This window comes from Buceros rhinoceros, unplaced genomic scaffold (genome assembly GCF_000710305.1).
Source record: "Buceros rhinoceros silvestris isolate BGI_N320 unplaced genomic scaffold, ASM71030v1 scaffold2488, whole genome shotgun sequence".
NCBI classification, from domain to species: domain Eukaryota; kingdom Metazoa; phylum Chordata; class Aves; order Bucerotiformes; family Bucerotidae; genus Buceros; species Buceros rhinoceros.
Window position 1 is genome coordinate 2097 of NW_010428388.1, and position 18209 is coordinate 20305.

Here is an 18209-nt window from a genome sequence, read left to right on the forward strand (position 1 = left end):
CTAGTCAAATGTTTCTGTTAGCAAAAAAAACCCAAAAAACCTAATCCCCCAAAAATCCAAAACCAAACTGGGAGTGGGTTTCCAAGTCTTACCCTAATAAATGCAAGAGATTGGTAAGGAAGACTGCAGAGACAAAACCAGTTGTAGTTCCAACTTAGTACACAAAAATTTGTTCTCACCTACACTTTGTTGTGTGCCAGTAAATTTCAGCAGTTCAATAATCAGGGTTCATAAAAGGATAGAAATGTGTCATGCACAAAGCAACACCTAAAACTTGCAATCAGTTGCCTTCAACTTTTGGGGGTAAATGTTAAAGAGCAGAAAAAAACAGCCATTGAAAACAGTCAGACAGCTTAAGATGTCTGTTTGCTAATGCCAAATGCTCTCCTGCAGCACTTTATTATTTGCTTGTGTTACAGAAAGCAATAGACCTTGCTAACAAGGCAGCACAAGAAGATAAAGCAGGAAACTATGAGGAAGCCTTCCGCTTGTACCAACAGGCTGTGCAGTATTTTCTCCATGTTGTTAAATGTAAGTGTAATGTATTGGCCGATGAAGTAGAGTTTAGTAGTCAAATTACAGAAAGTAATCTCTGGTGTTGACATCAGTATTTAAATTTTTACTTTCATCATCAGCTGATTCTTACTGATTGTAGTTTGACTGAGGTCAGATATTTTGCAGCTTTTGCCTTTGCTATCTTTTGCACTTGCTTCATTCTCTTAAGAAACCAAGTTATTTTTTACTTGTGTTTTGTTTTAGGGTTTTTTAAGACAGGAAGGCAGGGGTTTGCTGTCTCTTCTCTGGACTTCTGTAGCAATGTTTCAGGCTGGCCACTGCACGAGGAAATGTGACAATAAGTACAGGGATTCCTCTGTTTCTGTTGTGCTGAAAACCACGTGTTACACAAGAAATCTTTGCTCTATCTACAAAGCATTTTTTGCTCCTTAACTCATGCAGCTTTCTACAGCCTCTCTGCTGGCATTTTTTTGCTCCTTAATGTCATAGTGTTGCTGTTCATCTTGGCCACCAAAATGTATGAGATGGATTTGTATATTGTAATTGTTCTTCAGTTTCCATAATCTCATTATTTTTATGCCTTCTCACACTTCTGTGTACCTTTTGTGTCACGTCCAGTGTTTGTATGCAAGGAGCGGGCTTTCTTAATGTAGGTACAGCCCTCGTCTGAGTGGGCTAGGGTTGCTCACCTGACGTAAGTGCACTCAAGCGATTCGAAGAAAAAACATTATTTTCTTTATAATCACTTAGGATAATTTGTGTTTATCTCTTCCTATCCATCTGTATCTTATGGACTTTTCTGCAATATCACTTTCTGTGCTTTTAACAATACTGATGTGCCTTTGGAAACTTAACACATAAAACTAACTTGTTAAATTTTGGTTGCTGATTTAAAGTACTGTAATAGTAATAAGAGAACGGTGTAGCTGTTGAACCACACCTAACTCCTTCAGATGGTTTATGTCATTTTTTTCTCTATGATGTGAACATCTTTTAAAGTTACCAGGCTATGGAAAAATAAAGTATGCTTCTACATTAAAAACTGCTTAGCACAAGCAGCTTCTTGATGAGCTGTTTTAGAAAAGGAGTTAGGACAATGTATAGCAGCTTGAAAGGCTGTCAGAAAAGCTTCCAGTGCCATTGTCCTTAATTATTTACAAGCAAACCTTAAGCCAAAGCAGTGTTCAGGTGTACATTTGATTTCTGGTAGGTGATGACATCCTTCCTGTAACTTCTTTCTGTGGTATAAGTAGTTGAGATGTTTGGTTATGAGGTGAGCCATGGGGGAGATATATTGATAAGATACAAAGACAACAGAGATTTAGTCTTGTTTTCTGATCGATGCATGTGTGTTTTGCTGTTTAACAAAGGATTGTTTCTCTTCAAACTCTTAGATGAAGCACAGAGTGATAAAGCAAAACAAAGCATTAGAAGGAAATGTACAGAATATTTGGACAGAGCAGAAAAGCTGAAAGAATATCTGAAAAAGAGAGAAAAAACTGCACCAAAACCAGTTAAAGAGTCTGACCCTACTGATGGAAAAGGGTATGTTTTTGGAGAAGGTAAAGCAAAGTACTTCCTGAACTCAGGTTATTCTAAAATTCAGCTCTTTGATGATCGTTTTAACTAGTGTTTTTGAAATGCATCAGACGACTACTAATGCTGAAATACAGTGGGCTAGTGAAAGAAAAATAAGATGAATTAGCATCACGGGCATTTCTGTGCTTGTTTACTAAAATGGGTAAACATCTGCATAGGAAATTCGGTGAAGAATGAAAGCTCTTTCAAACAAACACAATTATCAGATTTAATGATGATGACGCTGATGAATCTTAACACTTTTCTACATTTAAATACTAACTAGAAAATAAATTCAGACCAGTGATTGCTGGGGCCCAAGTTTGAGCTGTCTCACACTTAATGCAAAGCTCTGTGTGGGGTGTAGTTCTGTAAGATGGATGGAATCGCTCTAATGCCTTGCTGCTACCGAGTCTCTCCACTGCTTTCCTCTTGTTAGATTTGTTCTTCATTCTGCATATCAGAGAGCTGAACAAGCAGAGCCTCTTTTGCATTTGCTACTGCCTTGATGGGTATAGGAGAGAGGAAGCATTCAGGATGATCCCACCTTCTGGTGGGATTGCCCTTGCTAGCAGTCCTGAACAGCTAGAGTTGCTCAGTTGTCTCCTGCAATTTCAGTCTCCATCATTGTCAACTCGTCTCATCCGTTTTATTATTTGAGCTGTACCGTGTTCTGGTTTATAATAGAAGGAATTTATAATGTTACAGAGGCCATGTGGATTTTCATGACCTCCACTCCAAGTGTTCACTATCTAGTCTCCTTTTTTTCCTTCTTTAACTTCCAGTTTCTTTTGTTCTGACAAGACGGGTGTAGTTTCATAGTACTAGGTGGTATTGACTGAGTCCCCTTGCAATTCCAGACGGGACAAGAGCCAATGCCTACAAATAAACTATTTTAGCATTTCCAAGTTGCTCGATACAAGGGCTTTTTTTTCCCTAAGGCCACAAAGCATGTTGAAGTACATTGCTCAAAGCATGAAAAATTGTGTTAGAAGGGTTAAAACCCATAAGAGGAAGTTGAAATCGTAAGGAGAGTGAACTAGAAAAAACGTGGTGTAGAAAAGCAGGAGTACAAGGATGTAAGCTTGTAGAGATCTGAAAGCATCTCAAGGTTTCTTTCATACCTCAGACTGGTGGTTTTCTGCTTCTTGCTTTCTGATTTTTATCTTAAGCAGTCTCTTTTATTGTATTGCAGCATTTTTTTTCTTGTTTCAAAATCAGGAATGACAGCGATGGGGAAGGGGAGTCAGAGGATCCTGAAAAAAAGAAGCTACAGAATCAACTTCAAGGTAATTTTGAAGCATCCTTTTTTTTAAATAGGAGTGACTTCAGTCAAGCAAATTCCTGTATTTTTGCCACCTAAATGTTATGGATTAATTTACTGTCTGTAAGTGGCTCAACTACTATGTTCTCTTAACTTACCAAAATATAGTCTTTATGGAAGTATGGGTTTGTGTGCCTTGAAATTATGCAGTGATTATGTTGAAGTGTATCTCCTGTACCCTGTGCTTCACGTTAAAATTGTACTATTTATCAGGATAACATCTTCCAAATGGAGAAGTTGCAAGGTCCCAGGTAGCTATTGGCTAAAGTGAATCAGTGTTTTTTTACTCTTAAGTGCATTAGAGTATTGGCTAGAGGCTAAGATAACAGGCACTGTGCTAACATTTAGGGTAAGCAGAACCATTTGCACAAAAAAACCCCCCTTATTCTCAGGTTTAATTGTTGAGAACGTGGATTCTTGCCCGTTTATAGCACTGTGCTAACATTTAGGGTAAGCAGAACCATTTGCACAAAAAAAAACCCCTTATTCTCAGGTTTAATTGTTGAGAACGTGGATTCTTGCCCGTTTATAGCACTGGGCAGCATTTTCTCATATGCAGTGATGTTTTTTTTCCAGTTGAGTAACATAATAGTTTGGGGTTTTGAACTCAGATGCTGAATACAGTTAGTGATGGAACGTATAGCGGCTACCAGTAGTTCCATACACAGTAAAAAAGAGGCTTTGTTCAATATGTATCACCCTTGAAGGGTGAAGAACCGTTCAGCGCTTCCCTGCCAGAAGGTGCTTATGGATCTGAAGAAACTTCATTGTTCTCCCCCTGTTTTGCAGTGTGACAAAGGTCAATTGCATTTACCAGATCTCTCTGCCGGTCTCTCAGGACCTATGTATCATATTTGGAAACTGCAATATGCTTTTTCTACTTCTCTGCACATTTATTTAATCCTGCGCACAGTTAATATGGGACAATTTCCCATATTTTAAGATGACAGAAAAATTATGAACTTTGTTTCTTCCCATATGAATCTGACCTTCAGTTCTTACTTGAAGAAAGAGTTGCTTGAACCCACCACTTCTTCGATACTTTCTATAAAATGACAGCGGTTTTGCTTCTACATATGATTGCTTGGAAGTCTGAGGTGTGAGGTCCTCTTTACCTTTAAACTTAACGTGGGAGCCTGTTACTCAGATAATACAAGCTCTGGGCAGCCTTCAGATTACTCATTTTTGTTTTGCTTCCCAAAATAGCCACAGAAATTGCTGGTATTTAATTTTGCTTCCTTATTACTGCTCGCTGACTTTGCCTTATGGAACTTTTCCAAATCTGTTGGTATTTATCAAGATTTTAATTATAATAGCCACTTGGCTTATTGTGGGAGAAGTGAACAGTAACATTCAGAGTGGATAGTAGTTGTGGGTCTATTGTCATTTACTCTTGCTTAGAATTTTAAAGGCCCTTTGCACTCTATTGCTTAATATTCCAGTTATTAATTTACACCTACAAAATTAGGAAGCTTATTATTCCAGTGCTATTTGCGGCCTGGTACAGTGCAGTGCAGTGATTCCAGTTACCGTGGTACATCTGGTATAGATAAGTGGTATTTCAACTTTAAAGTAAATTCTTGATCCTGTCTGAACTGTTACCTGTTCTGCTAATTATTTTAGTGATGAGCCCATGGTTCTGTTTTAAGAAAAACTGTGTTGGCAGCCTAGCAAAAGAATTAAATGCGTCAAAAGTGGATGGTTGAATTAATTCCAGTATATAGATTGCAAGCTAAGACAGTTTGCAATCAACTTTCTCTAGAATTTTTTTAACATCTTTAATAATGTGGTGTTGCTTTTGCACTCTAAATTCCAAATTGTTGACAGCTGCAATTGGTAACAGAAATTGTTCATTTTGATCTGATAGAGAAGGAATGCAGCAGAAGAAAAAATCTCAAAGGAGATACTTAAAAAGTAAACGTTATCCGCTTTATTCATTAGTCAGTGGGTATCACTAAATTTTCAGTCTTGTAGAAGAAAAAAAGCCTAAATTACTTCACAGAGCTCCGAGGGCATAAGGTGAAAGTGTCAAGAAAATAGCAGCTGAAAGCCAGTTGTGAAATTATAGAAAGACTCTTGTGGAGAAATAGGACAACTGAAACTTTCAGTGTGTTTGAGTACTTAAACATTGGGTCGGCTGGCATTTGTTCATCTGAGAGTTTCTCTTACCTTTGGATTTGCCTTGGCTAGGATTGCAAGATCTAATATACTCATTTGCTAGCTCAGATCCAAGTTGTCCCATCTAAAAGTAGTTAAGACAAAATAATGTTTAGCATATCAGACTAACCGGTCTGAAGAGAAGACTTCACTACAGCTCAGTTGGGTGCCTGTTAGAGAGGTGAATACCAAATGCACATTTGCTGGTCAGTTATGGACTAGCTTTGACCTTTGCAGGACTTGTAACTCTCAAGCATTCTGGTTTTTCATGGTTTATTGTGGTAAAAGAATGTGACAGATGTCTGTAGAAATAACATCCATTTCACTAACAGTATTCAGTGTTTATATCTGCTTAGAAATGCCTTGTTTTCAGTCAGTATGGACATGGGCATAGATTTCTTAATTTTTTTTTTCCAAAAAGGAGTTTATTGAAGTCGTGGAAAGATATGCGTATCACTAATTTATACAATCTGTTCTTATAGGAGCAATAGTAATGGAACGACCAAATGTCAAATGGAGTGATGTTGCTGGCCTCGAAGGTGCCAAAGAAGCACTTAAAGAAGCAGTGATCTTGCCCATAAAATTTCCACACCTGTTTACAGGTCAGAATTACAGCATTTATTTGCTATTGACCAGTTAGGACCACCAGCATGGGGGTCTGAGAAGAGTATTATGGCCATGTGTCGGAGACTCAAGCTGAGCTCTTAAACAGATGTTGTGATCTGACAGAAGTTTCATGGACAGATGTGGAAAACCTCTGAGTAAATTACAGGGGCTTTGTCAGAAGAATAGATTCAGTCTTTCTGCAGTTTTTGAAATCTGCTGGTTTCTTTCTTGCAGGAAAGAGAACACCTTGGAGAGGCATTCTCCTATATGGACCACCAGGAACAGGAAAGTCTTATTTAGCAAAAGCTGTGGCCACAGAAGCAAACAACTCAACATTCTTCTCAATATCTTCCTCTGACCTTCTCTCAAAATGGTTAGGTGAAAGTGAAAAGTAAGTTGGAGTTGTCAGACGTCCAGAAAAACACTGGCAAGAAGAAATTAATACAGAGCTACATAAGTTGCTGTAAAGAAATTGAATTTGAGGGCAGGGTCACGCCTTTTTGAAAACAAACTTCAGTTGTTTCTATGCTTCATGCTGCAGTGCCATGTAGAGATACCATCATGTGCTACAGCTTGGATGTCTCTTCAGTGCTCAAGACAGTTTCTAGAACTAGCTCAGAAAGGTGTTTTTGGACTGCCATGGAGCTCACTCCCCTTCTGAACTCGGCTGGGATTGCACACTGCAGCAGTCTGAAGTGTTGGGGTACTCTGCCTCTTGGCATCTCCTCGCTCATCTGTCCCAGCAGCTGGTGGTATTAATACGTGGCATTTCTTTGTGCGTACAGAAGGGCTTTTTCTTTATCCTGATTTCAAAGAAAATCTGGAAGACATAAGAGACTTCCGAAAATAGATTGAAGGAGAGGAGCAGCCATGAAAGAAAATTTCATGGATCCCCATGCTAACTCTTTGTTACTATGCGATATATGAAGAAGACCAGGAAGCCTGAAGTGACATGTTGGCTGCAGTCTAGAAGTGCAGGAATTTGTCTGTCTAGGCTTCCAGTGATTTCCTGAATTAAGAAAAAGATCTGGATTTGTTGTACAGAATGGACATTCATGTGGTGATGACAGTACTTGTCAAAAACGTGCTTTAATAGTTTGAATATGGGACAACTGAGCAACAGTATTGAAAGTTGATAGGCTGAGGAAGAAAACCCATTAGATAAGGTGTTTGAACTGGGTTTTTTTTTCCTCAAAAGCTGGAAGCCTTAAACTGCTTCTCATCTGCTGCAAAAGGAATACGGAACTGGAATCTAGCTTGGCCATTTTTCTGTTTGACTTCATTTGAGACTATTGCCTGAGATTTAGTGCTGGTAATGTGAAGAATTTACCAGCATGTTCCTATTTACTTTCCTTTATCAATATACTAAAGTGTTCTAATAAGATATGGCTAGGTTTTGGGTGGGAGGGCGGTTGCACATGAATGTTTCTTGCCATATAAAAAGTATTTAGTAAAGTTGTATATAGTAAATGTAAATGTTATTTCTTAAAAAGTCTCTAGAGTTAATCTGATTAGATTACAAATGTTAAATAAGAGAAAGCTGTGTTCTTTTGAATCTGTCTAGAGTGGTGGCTGACTGTCTCGTAGAAATGTAAATGGAAAAAGGGCTTTTTCTTGCAAAGCCATGCCTGGGGTACTCTAAAATATTGCACCTCCCTTTATGCTGCACTGTCTCAGTCAGTATAATGCTGAGTCTTGGAGCTCAGAAGAATGTTGCGTCTTTGAGTAATATCTTTTTTTTTGTTTTAGCTTTCTCTAAAAGAAGTGACTGTATAATAATTTCAGGTTATGTGTTTTTACTGATGTAATCATTGAGATAACTGAAGTTGTTTCGTTTTTTTAAGATTAGTGAAAAACTTGTTCCAGCTCGCTAGAGAAAACAAACCTTCTATTATCTTCATTGATGAGGTAGATTCCCTCTGCGGGTCAAGAAGTGAAAATGAAAGTGAGAGTGCTAGACGGATAAAAACAGAATTTCTAGTCCAGATGCAAGGTGAGTTTTCTTGGTTTTCAGAGTCAAAGGAATTAAGATACGTATTTTATGCCTAGCTTGCATGAGAACACTAAAACAAGATCTGCAGTTCTACCCTGTTAGATTTCGATGGCATTTTAAAACAGTCTCTATTTATCATCTAAACAGTGAAACGATTTCTGCCCTAATACAGGAGTTGGTGTTAACAATGAAGGAATCTTGGTCTTGGGAGCAACAAACATACCCTGGGTTTTGGATTCTGCTATCAGGAGAAGGTATGATGGCATTTTTTTCATTGTACGAAATTTGCAGTTGCTGTGAGGGTTCGGTCTGAGACTACCAGAGGTAGTAAATTCAGCTCATGTTTGCAGACATGGCTGATGTTCTACAACTTGATTCCATGAGAGGGGCTGAGCCGAAGAGGTAGGTTGTTCACTCTTACATTGGGCCAGTAGTTTATTTGATTTCTTGGTTAGATGATTATGCTTGAGCAAGTAGAAAACTAGTCTGTGACCTTGTTGGTTGATTTTCTGGTGGGCTTGGGTGACAAGTTACAAAATGTGCACCACAGAAGGGCAAGAGCAGGTAGAACTTAGGTTTTTAGGTGTTAACAAACTGTTGAGAAGCTTGAGTTTTTTCATGGAAATATAGACTTACACAGAAACACCATGTTTCTCTGCTGGTCCAGCATAACTTGTCATCTTTCAGTGCATGTTTCAACTGCTATTTTGTAGATAAAGGGCTTCCTTACCTATATCTGATTAGCTGGGTTGTTCTTTGAGCTGCAGAGTGGCAGAGGAGAAGTACATCATGTGGCAGATATGATTATGTTGTGATGAGGATACAGCTTGGGTAATAGTCACATTTGTCACCTGAGGAAACATTACTTTTTTGTGACCATTACTGAATTTTATTTATATACTTAATTCAAGTCTGCCGTACTTTGGCAGATGGGGGGTTGGACTAGGTGACCTTCAGAGGTCGCTTTCAACCTGTGTGGTTTTGTGTGAGACAAAGAGATGAGATTTAGAGCTGAACATACTGCTTAAAATTTTACGTCATTCTTGAAATTCCGTCTCTGGGGTCCACAGTACAAGACAGATGTAGGCCTAATGGAATGTGTCCAGAAGGGGGCCTGGAAAATGATCAGAGGGCTGGAGCACCTCTCCTGTTGAGGACAGGCTGAGACAGGGTTGTTCAGCCTGGAGAAGAGGCGGCTCTGGGGAGACCTTATTGTGGCCTTTCAATATATAAAGGGGCTTTTAAGAAAGGTGTTTAAGGCTATTTTACCAAGGCCAAGTGACAGGACAAGTGGAAATGGTTTTAAACTGAAAGACTGTATGGTTAGATTGGACATAAAGAAGTTTTTTACCCTGAGGACGGTAAGACACTGGGACAGGTTGCCCAGAGAAGTTGTAGATGACCCATCCCTGAAAACACTCAAGGTCAGGTTGGATGGGGCGCTAGGCGTCAGGTCTAGTGGAAGATGCCCCTGCCCACAGCAGGGGGGTTGGACTAGATGACCTTTAAAGGTCTCTCCCAAACCAACTCATTCTCTGATTCTCTGCACTGTGAAAGAGTAGCTCTCTAACTCTTGTGCATAAGATTTAAAGGAACCTCTACAACGGTGGCAGTAATCAAATTAATTTTTCGTGGATTGGCCCACTTTGTCCTATAAAGTTAATGGTGTTCTACAGAACTTAGAATCGCTCTTCTTTTGTTGGTGGGAGGTAATCCCCACTGTGGGAAGAGATGCTGCCTCAAAGGAAGAATTGCAGTTATCAACTTCTCCTGGCAGCTGTATTGAGAATATGACTTCACATTTGCTTCCAACTCTGTATTTTTCTTTAATATAGTTGGAGACTGTAGACAGTGGTAGTATCGGCTTGTTATCAGGCAGCTCTCCGAGTGTGGAAACTGGTAAAATATACTTCAAAACTTTTTTCCTCATTTTTTTTCTTTTAAAACATAAACTGCTGGAGAGAATCTAGGAAAACTTCAGCCTGAAGAGATCTTTGCCCTGAACACAAAGTTGCTACATTCTGGATGTTAGCTTATGCTAGCCATGGTAGTATTCATGAGAACAGGTTGTTGAATATGTGCCTTAGATTTTTTTTTTTTTGAGGTTTATAATACTGAAACTGCTTCTTTCTAATATTCTTGGGAACAAACTATATACTTATTTGCATAAGCTTCTTTCCACTGTGCACCTGCATGAGGCAGCGTCTGTGGAACACTTTGTTTTTTCCTTTTTAAACCAGGTTTGAGAAGCGTATTTATATTCCTTTACCTGACGAACACGCCAGGGCTGCAATGTTCAGACTTCACCTTGGGTCAACTCCAAATCTCCTTACAGAATCAGATTATCGGGAGCTTGGAAAGAAAACTGATGGCTATTCTGGTGCAGATATAAGCATCATTGTCCGTGATGCACTGATGCAGCCTGTTAGAAAAGTGCAATCAGCTACTCACTTTAAAAAAGTAAGTAGGAATCAAAACTTTTTTGAGTGATTTAATCTCTGAGAACTATCTTAATTTGGAAATTCCTTGCATGTAAACTTATTTTGGTTTGGGGTAATACTAAATGTTTATGAATGTCCTTTTTATTGACTGGGAAGAACTTGGGTATTCCTTTTTTTTTTTTTTTTCCCTTCTCCCAGCCTGCCCCCAGTCCTGCCGTTAAGTCTGGCTCTGCCAGTTTCTGGATATCCATGCTATGTAAGCCAAGCTCTGACTCTTCGTGTCTCTAGGTAGTGTTTAAAAGCGTTCAGTTTGATGATTGATGTAAAGGGGAATGTTAGAGGTGCTCTTTTCCTGGATCAGGTTATGCGGTGATCCATGTTCTTCTAGCATTTCTGAATAAACAGATCGCTCATCCACATGGGAACAGATAGATTATAATTAGACACATTCTGCTTACTTGGCGTATTTTTCAAATGGGAAAATTAAGATTCTTGTAAAGTTCTGGTAAAAACATTGAATCAGTTCCTTGCAGTGGTAGTGAAGATGCAAGACCACTGAGCAAGGTCTGCGTTTCATTGCTTGGGCAGCGTGTAGCATCCTATGGATGCTGCTATAATGGGAAAACCAGTTTATGCTTCTTTAGCTGCACTCTAAAGAGACTAGTGAAACTAGATCGTTTGGTTTATCTTGCAGTTACCTCTGCATACTATGTACTGCCATAAGAAACATTTCTTCTAAATGTTTGGATCTCAGAAACTTGAACTGACAAAGAACCAACTAGAGTTCTTCAGCACCGAGCTAAATCCGTTAAATCTGGGAATGGTTTTTTTTTTCCCCAGAGAATTCGTACGTATCGGTCTTGTTCAGTGAAATTAATTATTCTGTAATTATTCTATTAAGCTTGTCAGTGGAAAAATACGAAGTGTTATAATGTTACCAATGGTTGTAAAGAGAATTCCAAACGCATATAACATATGTATCGGTTAAATAAAATAGTATTTTTCTGGTGTAATATTTTTTTTAGAGTAGACCCACACTAAAAGTATATTTTGTTTACATTTGTACTGAAAACTTTGATTTTACAGAATTCCATGTATCTTGGGTGAAAGTGTTCTGCAGAGGATTTTGCTGCTGTAAAGGGAAGCTTTCATTTGCTTGTTAAAAGAGCAAGTGAAGGGTTGGGTAAGGCAGCAAAAATTTTAGATCCTAAGCTGTCAAGAGATACCTACCATGTAGCTTGTCTTAGCAGCAGTTCTTCATCATCTCAGTTACATTTTTTTTTTTTATCAGCAACTCAGGCTGACATAAAAGAGTTAAGGGCCCTAAACTGAACAGCTAGTTATTTTGAGTGGAAGATGGGCTCTTTTCTTCCAGTGAACACATTCAGCTCAAGATTTGAAGAGAAGGGAACACTTACATCCAGTCTAGTCCAGAATACGAGAGGACTGCATATGTTTCCAGTATCTGCATTGATCAACTTTGCAGTTATTAAAATACACCTGCAGCCTGATATTTGGAGGAAGCAGGGCATCAGCATATTTTAAAGGGTTTTTGAGGAGCCTTTCCCAATTTAAAAACAAGTAGTTTGAAACACTTATTTGATGAGTTTCTTCTGGGGGCACCTCAGCACTTACACTGCCTGTAAGGTAAACTATTTGTTTAAAAATAAGAATCTATTGTAAAATATCAAGGATTTTCTAGATGCTTCTTTCCCATAAGCAGCGATGCCAGAAGTATTTATCCATTGTTGACTTCAAGTGACACTGACATTTCTGACTAAAGGGCTGTTACCTCTTAGCCTTTTGTTAAAATTTGGAAGAATCTGATACATGTCTGAGAATGCTGTGGAGCAATGAAATAACCTGAGTTGTCACAGTTGGCAGGGCAACCCAAAAGGAATTCTTATCTCCTTTTGACCCCAAAAAAGGAAGAAACCCCACACATGCAGTACTTTTAGGTCTCTGATATAAACCAAGTTGATTCCATTTGTGGTGTTAGTACTTCACTTGGATGTAATTTCCTATTTTTAAAAGCAAGATCTTAGCTTTATTAATTATTTCACAGAATCATCTGGTTGGAAGAGACCTTTAAGATCATTGAGTCCAACTGTTCACCCTGCACTCTCAGGGTCTCTAAACCATGTCCCTCAGCACCACATCTACACGGCTTTTAAACAATTCCATGGATGGGGACTCCACCATTGCCCTGGGCAGCCTGTTCCAGTGCTTCACAACCCTCTCTGTAAAGAAATCTTCCTAATATCCAGCCTAAATCTCCCCAGGCACAACCTGAGGCTCTTTCCTCTAGACCTGTCACTTGTTACACGGGAGAAGAGACTGACCCCCACCTCACTACAACCTTTTTTCAGGTAGAGAGCCATAAGGTCTCCCCTGAGCCTCCTCTTCTCCAGGTTAAATTTGCATCATAACAGACAACTTGCCCCAGTTAATCAGTGCTTTCCTCAGTTATTACTAATTCATTGTTAACCATTCCTTGCTCTGCGTGATAACACAGGTTTGTCAGGGCATTTTGAATATTACAGTCTGCATCGTGCTTCCAGTGCAGTTTGGAATAGCAAATCCAGTTCTCTCATGTTAACAGCGGCCAGTGAGTGTGGCATCTCTCAATCTTTGCATACGTTTTGAGTTCCTGTGGATGTGTGATGCTTCAGATAACGACGAAGGAAAATAAAACTGTGGGTCCCAGATCACGTGTTGCAGAAAGCGAAACAGACCCCTGGAGTCCAGGTGTCTCAGAAGAAAGGGTGGTTTCTGTTCTCCCACCAGATGGCCCTGTTCTCTACTGAGTGCTGCTGAGGTGGTGTTGGGAAAGGTGCTCCGAACTTTCAGCTGCAGTATGTCAGAGATTGAAAAGCCATATCTGGCTTCCTAACTTGAGGGGCACTCAAGGGTAATTATTGAGAAAGTTTTAGAAAGCTGATAACCAACGATGATGAACTACCAAAGCAACCAGGGCCTAGGAAGGGTGGTCTTTTCCAGCTCGACTTCCTGGCATGTTGGTTTTCCACAGAAATCCTCGGCCTTAGGAGGAAGCACTCCTGGGATTTGATCTGATGTGAATTTACGTATCTGGCTACAGCTGCATGTTTTCAATGTAATTGATGCCAGTACACTTATAGAATTTCTTTTTCACAGGACTTGTCTTCCCAGTGGGCATCTGCATAAAATCAAGGAATATTTTTGCTCTCAAGATGCTGTTCAGCTTCTGGGTTTTGTCTTCAAAATTATAACTCCTATAATCTGAATATTTTCTTATTTTTAGGTGAAAGGACCATCAGTGTCTGATCCAAATATGATGGTAGATTTGTTCACCCCTTGCTCTCCAGGTGATCCTGAAGCCATAGAAATGACATGGATGGAGGTTCCAGGTGATAAATTACTGGAGCCTCAAGTTTCCATGGTAGGTATTCATTTGCAGAATTTCTTTCTTGCTTTGCAAAACATTGAAAAGACTTTAAGGTAGATACTCCTTTTCAAATGGTTATGCAAGGCAATTGGATGAGTTGGTTGTTCTCAGAAACACTGGATGTACCAGATAAATTTGAATTTCCACCATACAGTGCTACAGTATGGCATGCTTGTGAAAAAGTTGGCTCTGTAGCCCTGAGAAGAATTTCCTTCTTACTGTTCTTGTCTGCTGGCACGCAGCTGCTGTCCTTCCCTCCACAGACAGCATCTGGCTCTTCCATTGTTCTTTCACTTGTCTTTTCTTCCTTTAAAACCTTCAGTATCCCTGCCCCACAACATGCTTCCTTCCCATCACTCTGTAGCATTAATATTGATACTGGGAAATGGAAAATTATATTCAGTGTAAACTGGGCAATATTTACCTACAGCACATCACTTCCAGTGAAATAAATACAAGCATAAACAATAAAATGTAAAAAGATCATGGATGCAATGGTAGTTTTGGTTATATTTTCATCACAGGTGATGCAGCTCTTTAAGCTGTTTTCTTTATGCATGTTAAAATACATGCTTGGATCTAGGGAATAAAAGGTGTCATTGTAAAACAAACTAATATTTTAGTTCACTGCTTAAATAATTGCTGGACATCCATTCTGTATTTTCCCCAACAGCAACAAAAGATTCTGAATTTAAGTACAATGTTTGAGGAAAGAAATTGTTAACAAATCTGTGCTGTTGTCATTTCTTGAGCGCAGACAGTCCTGTAATGAATGAAAAATCAGTATATTTCATGGGGATCACAAACCTCTAAACCAGAAGGCACTGCTTTGTAAATATAACAGTCAGAAAAGAGTTTTCTGTGCATATTTGCATACTGAGGAAGCACAAAAGGATATATGCAGGTGCAGGCCTGTCCTGAAATTTCTGCCTACATGGTCTAAGTGGATTTCTGATCAGTCTTTCCTGGAATTAAACAGGTTTGAATGGTACCCGGGCTCTGACGCACTGTAGTTGCATAGGCAGTAGTTTCAGTGTCCAAGATCAGTTCTTGTCTTTAAAAAGATGAAGCTTTAATTCTATCTAAGCAGGGTATCTCTAATATGATGAGACAAATCTGAAGTCTAGAAAGTGGTAATATTAACTTTTGGTATTACCATGATTTTATAGTAATATGAGGTGTGAGGCATCTACTTTTTTCAAAAGCACCTTTGGCCAGGACTTGCCCCTTTTTATTCCCAGGGTGTTTTAACTGCTGCTTTCAACTTCACAGACCTGTGATTTTTTTTCTGAACTCTATTTTCTAGTGTCTAAATAATTATCTAGGAAATTAAATGAAGAGACAGAAATTGCTGGTCCTGAGCAGTAAAACTTTGCTAAAGATGAATCACAAACTACTGTTTTATATTACTAGACTATGGAGAGTACATGGGAACATCTGATTATTTTCTGCTTCAAACTGCTACAGTTAAAAATAGGTTGAAAATAGGAACTGACAAAAAAAAAGAGTTCAGTCCTTTTCAGTGAAGAGAGATAAATAAAACTTGAATGGATGAGTGGCTTAAACCTAAACCTAGGGCTGTGTTTTCAGTTTTGGAAGACTCACTGACAGCTGTCTGTCTTCACGGGGTTAAAATGCTGCCTCTGTGCAGAAGTGTTTAGGCTTTAATTTTTGTGTCAGTAGAAGCTTCTATGGTCGTCTTGTTTTAATGGGCTTTTTAATGCATGTTTGATTGTTCGCAGTGGCGCTGTACTTGTTTCTGAAAACACTTGTTTTGTTTTTTTCCTGCCAGATCGATATGCTCAGATCGCTAGGTAGCACAAAACCAACAGTTAATGAGAAGGACCTGGAGAAGTTAAAGAAGTTTACAGAAGACTTTGGTCAGGAAGGGTAAACCAAAGATACACGTGGAACATTAGAACTTTTTTTGCTTTCTTAAATATCCTTGTGTCTCTACTGATGGCACTTCAAATAAATGCCAATAAAATCACTCCTTTCTTGCTTTGCAGAAGGAATAGAAGATACCTTTGCAAAGACTCTTAAGCTTTTGTATTGTTTTCCTCAGATGTCTATTAAATGTCTTCTATTGAAAAATAATATGAAAATAAAATTTTAGGGTGAGACAGCAAAGTGATGTGGTAACGTCTATGAAATACTAGAAAACTTTAAATGATTAGTTCAATTTTAGGTATTATATTAGACCTGGGTACAAGTGAGTTTTAAACTCCCAGTAGGCTCAGAAACCCCTTTTTTTGAAGGGTGGAAGAGAACACATTTGTCAGGTGTTTTCCGTATCGGTCAATCAGCTCTCATTTCATTTAGGAAAAATGCAACAAAATTTGCTAATGAAGCATGCTGCAAGTGTGGGTTCGCTATTAAAGTAAGAAGGAAAACACTGTGAGGGTAAAGACTACGTGGGCCAGTACTTTCTTTAAATCCTGATGGAACCCGTATTTGGCTTTTTCTGCTATGCTGTATTAAGAATTTGCCTTAAAGCAAGCTTTTGTTTTTAAGTCTTTACTAGCTGATACACACTGTCACTATGCAATTTAGCAAAAGTTTGTTAAATGCAAGTAGTTAAGAAGGTGTTTTGCTGCCTGTGTTTTCTGTGGGGGGTTTTTTTAATCTGGTTTTACTTTCTGCAGGGGCTTGATAAACTAAGAAAAAAGTAATAACATCCCATAATTACATAATAACATCCACATGTCAAGGCTGGCAAGGTATAGGTAGAGAACGTATGGGAGGTATTTTAGAAAATAGCGCAAGGAGAGTGTAACAGTGTTTTAGCCTCAGACTTTCCAGTGATAAATTGACTCAGAACCCTACTGATAACTGTTGCGTATGGGTTACATCAACTTAGTGCTTAAACTTTGAGAGAAGGCTGGCACTTTAGTACGGAAGCAGCACTTCCACTGAGCTTTTTCTGAAGAGCTACAAATCGAGATGTGCCTGAACGTAACTTACAACACTACGGTGTCAGCACTGAGTTTGTGCCTTGTGAGTTTGCACTGGCTGTAGACACAAAACAGCATTAGGATACCTAAAATACTCTGTGTTCCATTATTGTTGTACAACCCTGTGCTACCTGTGCTTTGTTTAACTTGCATTAAAAGAGATTTGCACATTTTGTGTGTGTATGTTATATGTACATACACATATGATCATCTTTTGACGGGGTTTGCTTTCCTTTATGTACATATTTTCTGTACTTTATCAATCGTAGGATGGGTGAAATTTGCTGTACTTGAATGAAGTAAAATGGTATAGTACAACATCAGCCATGTTCTTTGAGTGTTTCTTCAATGTTGTGTTCAAGTATTTACTGCTTGATCTTATTTTTTTAGACTTTGGTTTCTATGTTTAACAGCTAAAATAAATATGTAGTTAAATCTTTGATCTGCAAGGTGCTGAGCTTTTGTTTACTAACATGATGAAACATTCTTTCCAAAATTGTTCAGTTACACAGACCTTTACCTTTGTATTACATTGGAACACGTCAATGTGAGTCAGTGGACTGCAAATCTTTCTGTGGACCGGGGTGGAGGGGCACGGGGTGCGCAGGTGGAGAAAAACAGGAATTCCAGTGTAGTTGCAGGCAGCTCTGGTTAGTAAACTTAATCCTCTCTGCAACAAGATGGTTTTTTCATAGCTGTCTCTTGTGAACGTTTTAGAAGTGAGCCATGTACTGGCAGGGCTCTCACTCAGAGGTTTGAAACTACTCTCCGAAGTACTTGTCTCTTGACCTTGTTTAAAATGAAAGTCTTTAATGCAATCTTAAAATTCTCAGGAACGTGTGGGTTGTTTTTTGTTTGTTTGGGGTTTGGTTTTTTTTTTTTGGTAGGCTGATTTGTCCTATGGGTTTCCATAAGCTAAACTGTGTAATCTCTTTCTTTAATGTAGAAGAAAAGTATACTGTATGTTTTAAATCATCTTGCTGCTTGCCCAGTTGTGGGATGACATCTGTAACAGAAGCATTAATGTTTGATGTTTAAAGTTGTTTTTAGAAATATATCCCAAATAAAATTGCTGCTTAGAATTGCAGCTACAAGGACAACTTCTTGGTTTGCTGTCTTTGTAAAATGAGAATAAATAAATGTATCACAGAGCTTCCTTGCTAAGCTCTCCCGGAATGGATGATAGCCAAATGGGCGGTGGGGCTGCAAAATC

General features: G+C 38.8%; 1 protein-coding gene across 1 annotated transcript; it reads left to right on the forward strand.

Annotated features, from left to right (window-relative positions):
- Positions 1-344: 344 nt before the first annotated feature.
- VPS4B (vacuolar protein sorting 4 homolog B (S. cerevisiae)) lies at positions 345-16293 on the forward strand (the record flags this gene model as incomplete). The annotated part of the gene is made up of 10 exons (XM_010142230.1): positions 345-531; positions 1911-2061; positions 3316-3383; positions 6058-6177; positions 6416-6572; positions 8026-8174; positions 8347-8428; positions 10415-10634; positions 13899-14036; positions 15835-16293. Coding segments are annotated over 10 exons (1374 nt in total), but the record flags the coding sequence as incomplete, so codon positions are not given.
- Between the last annotated feature and the right edge of the window lie 1916 nt (positions 16294-18209).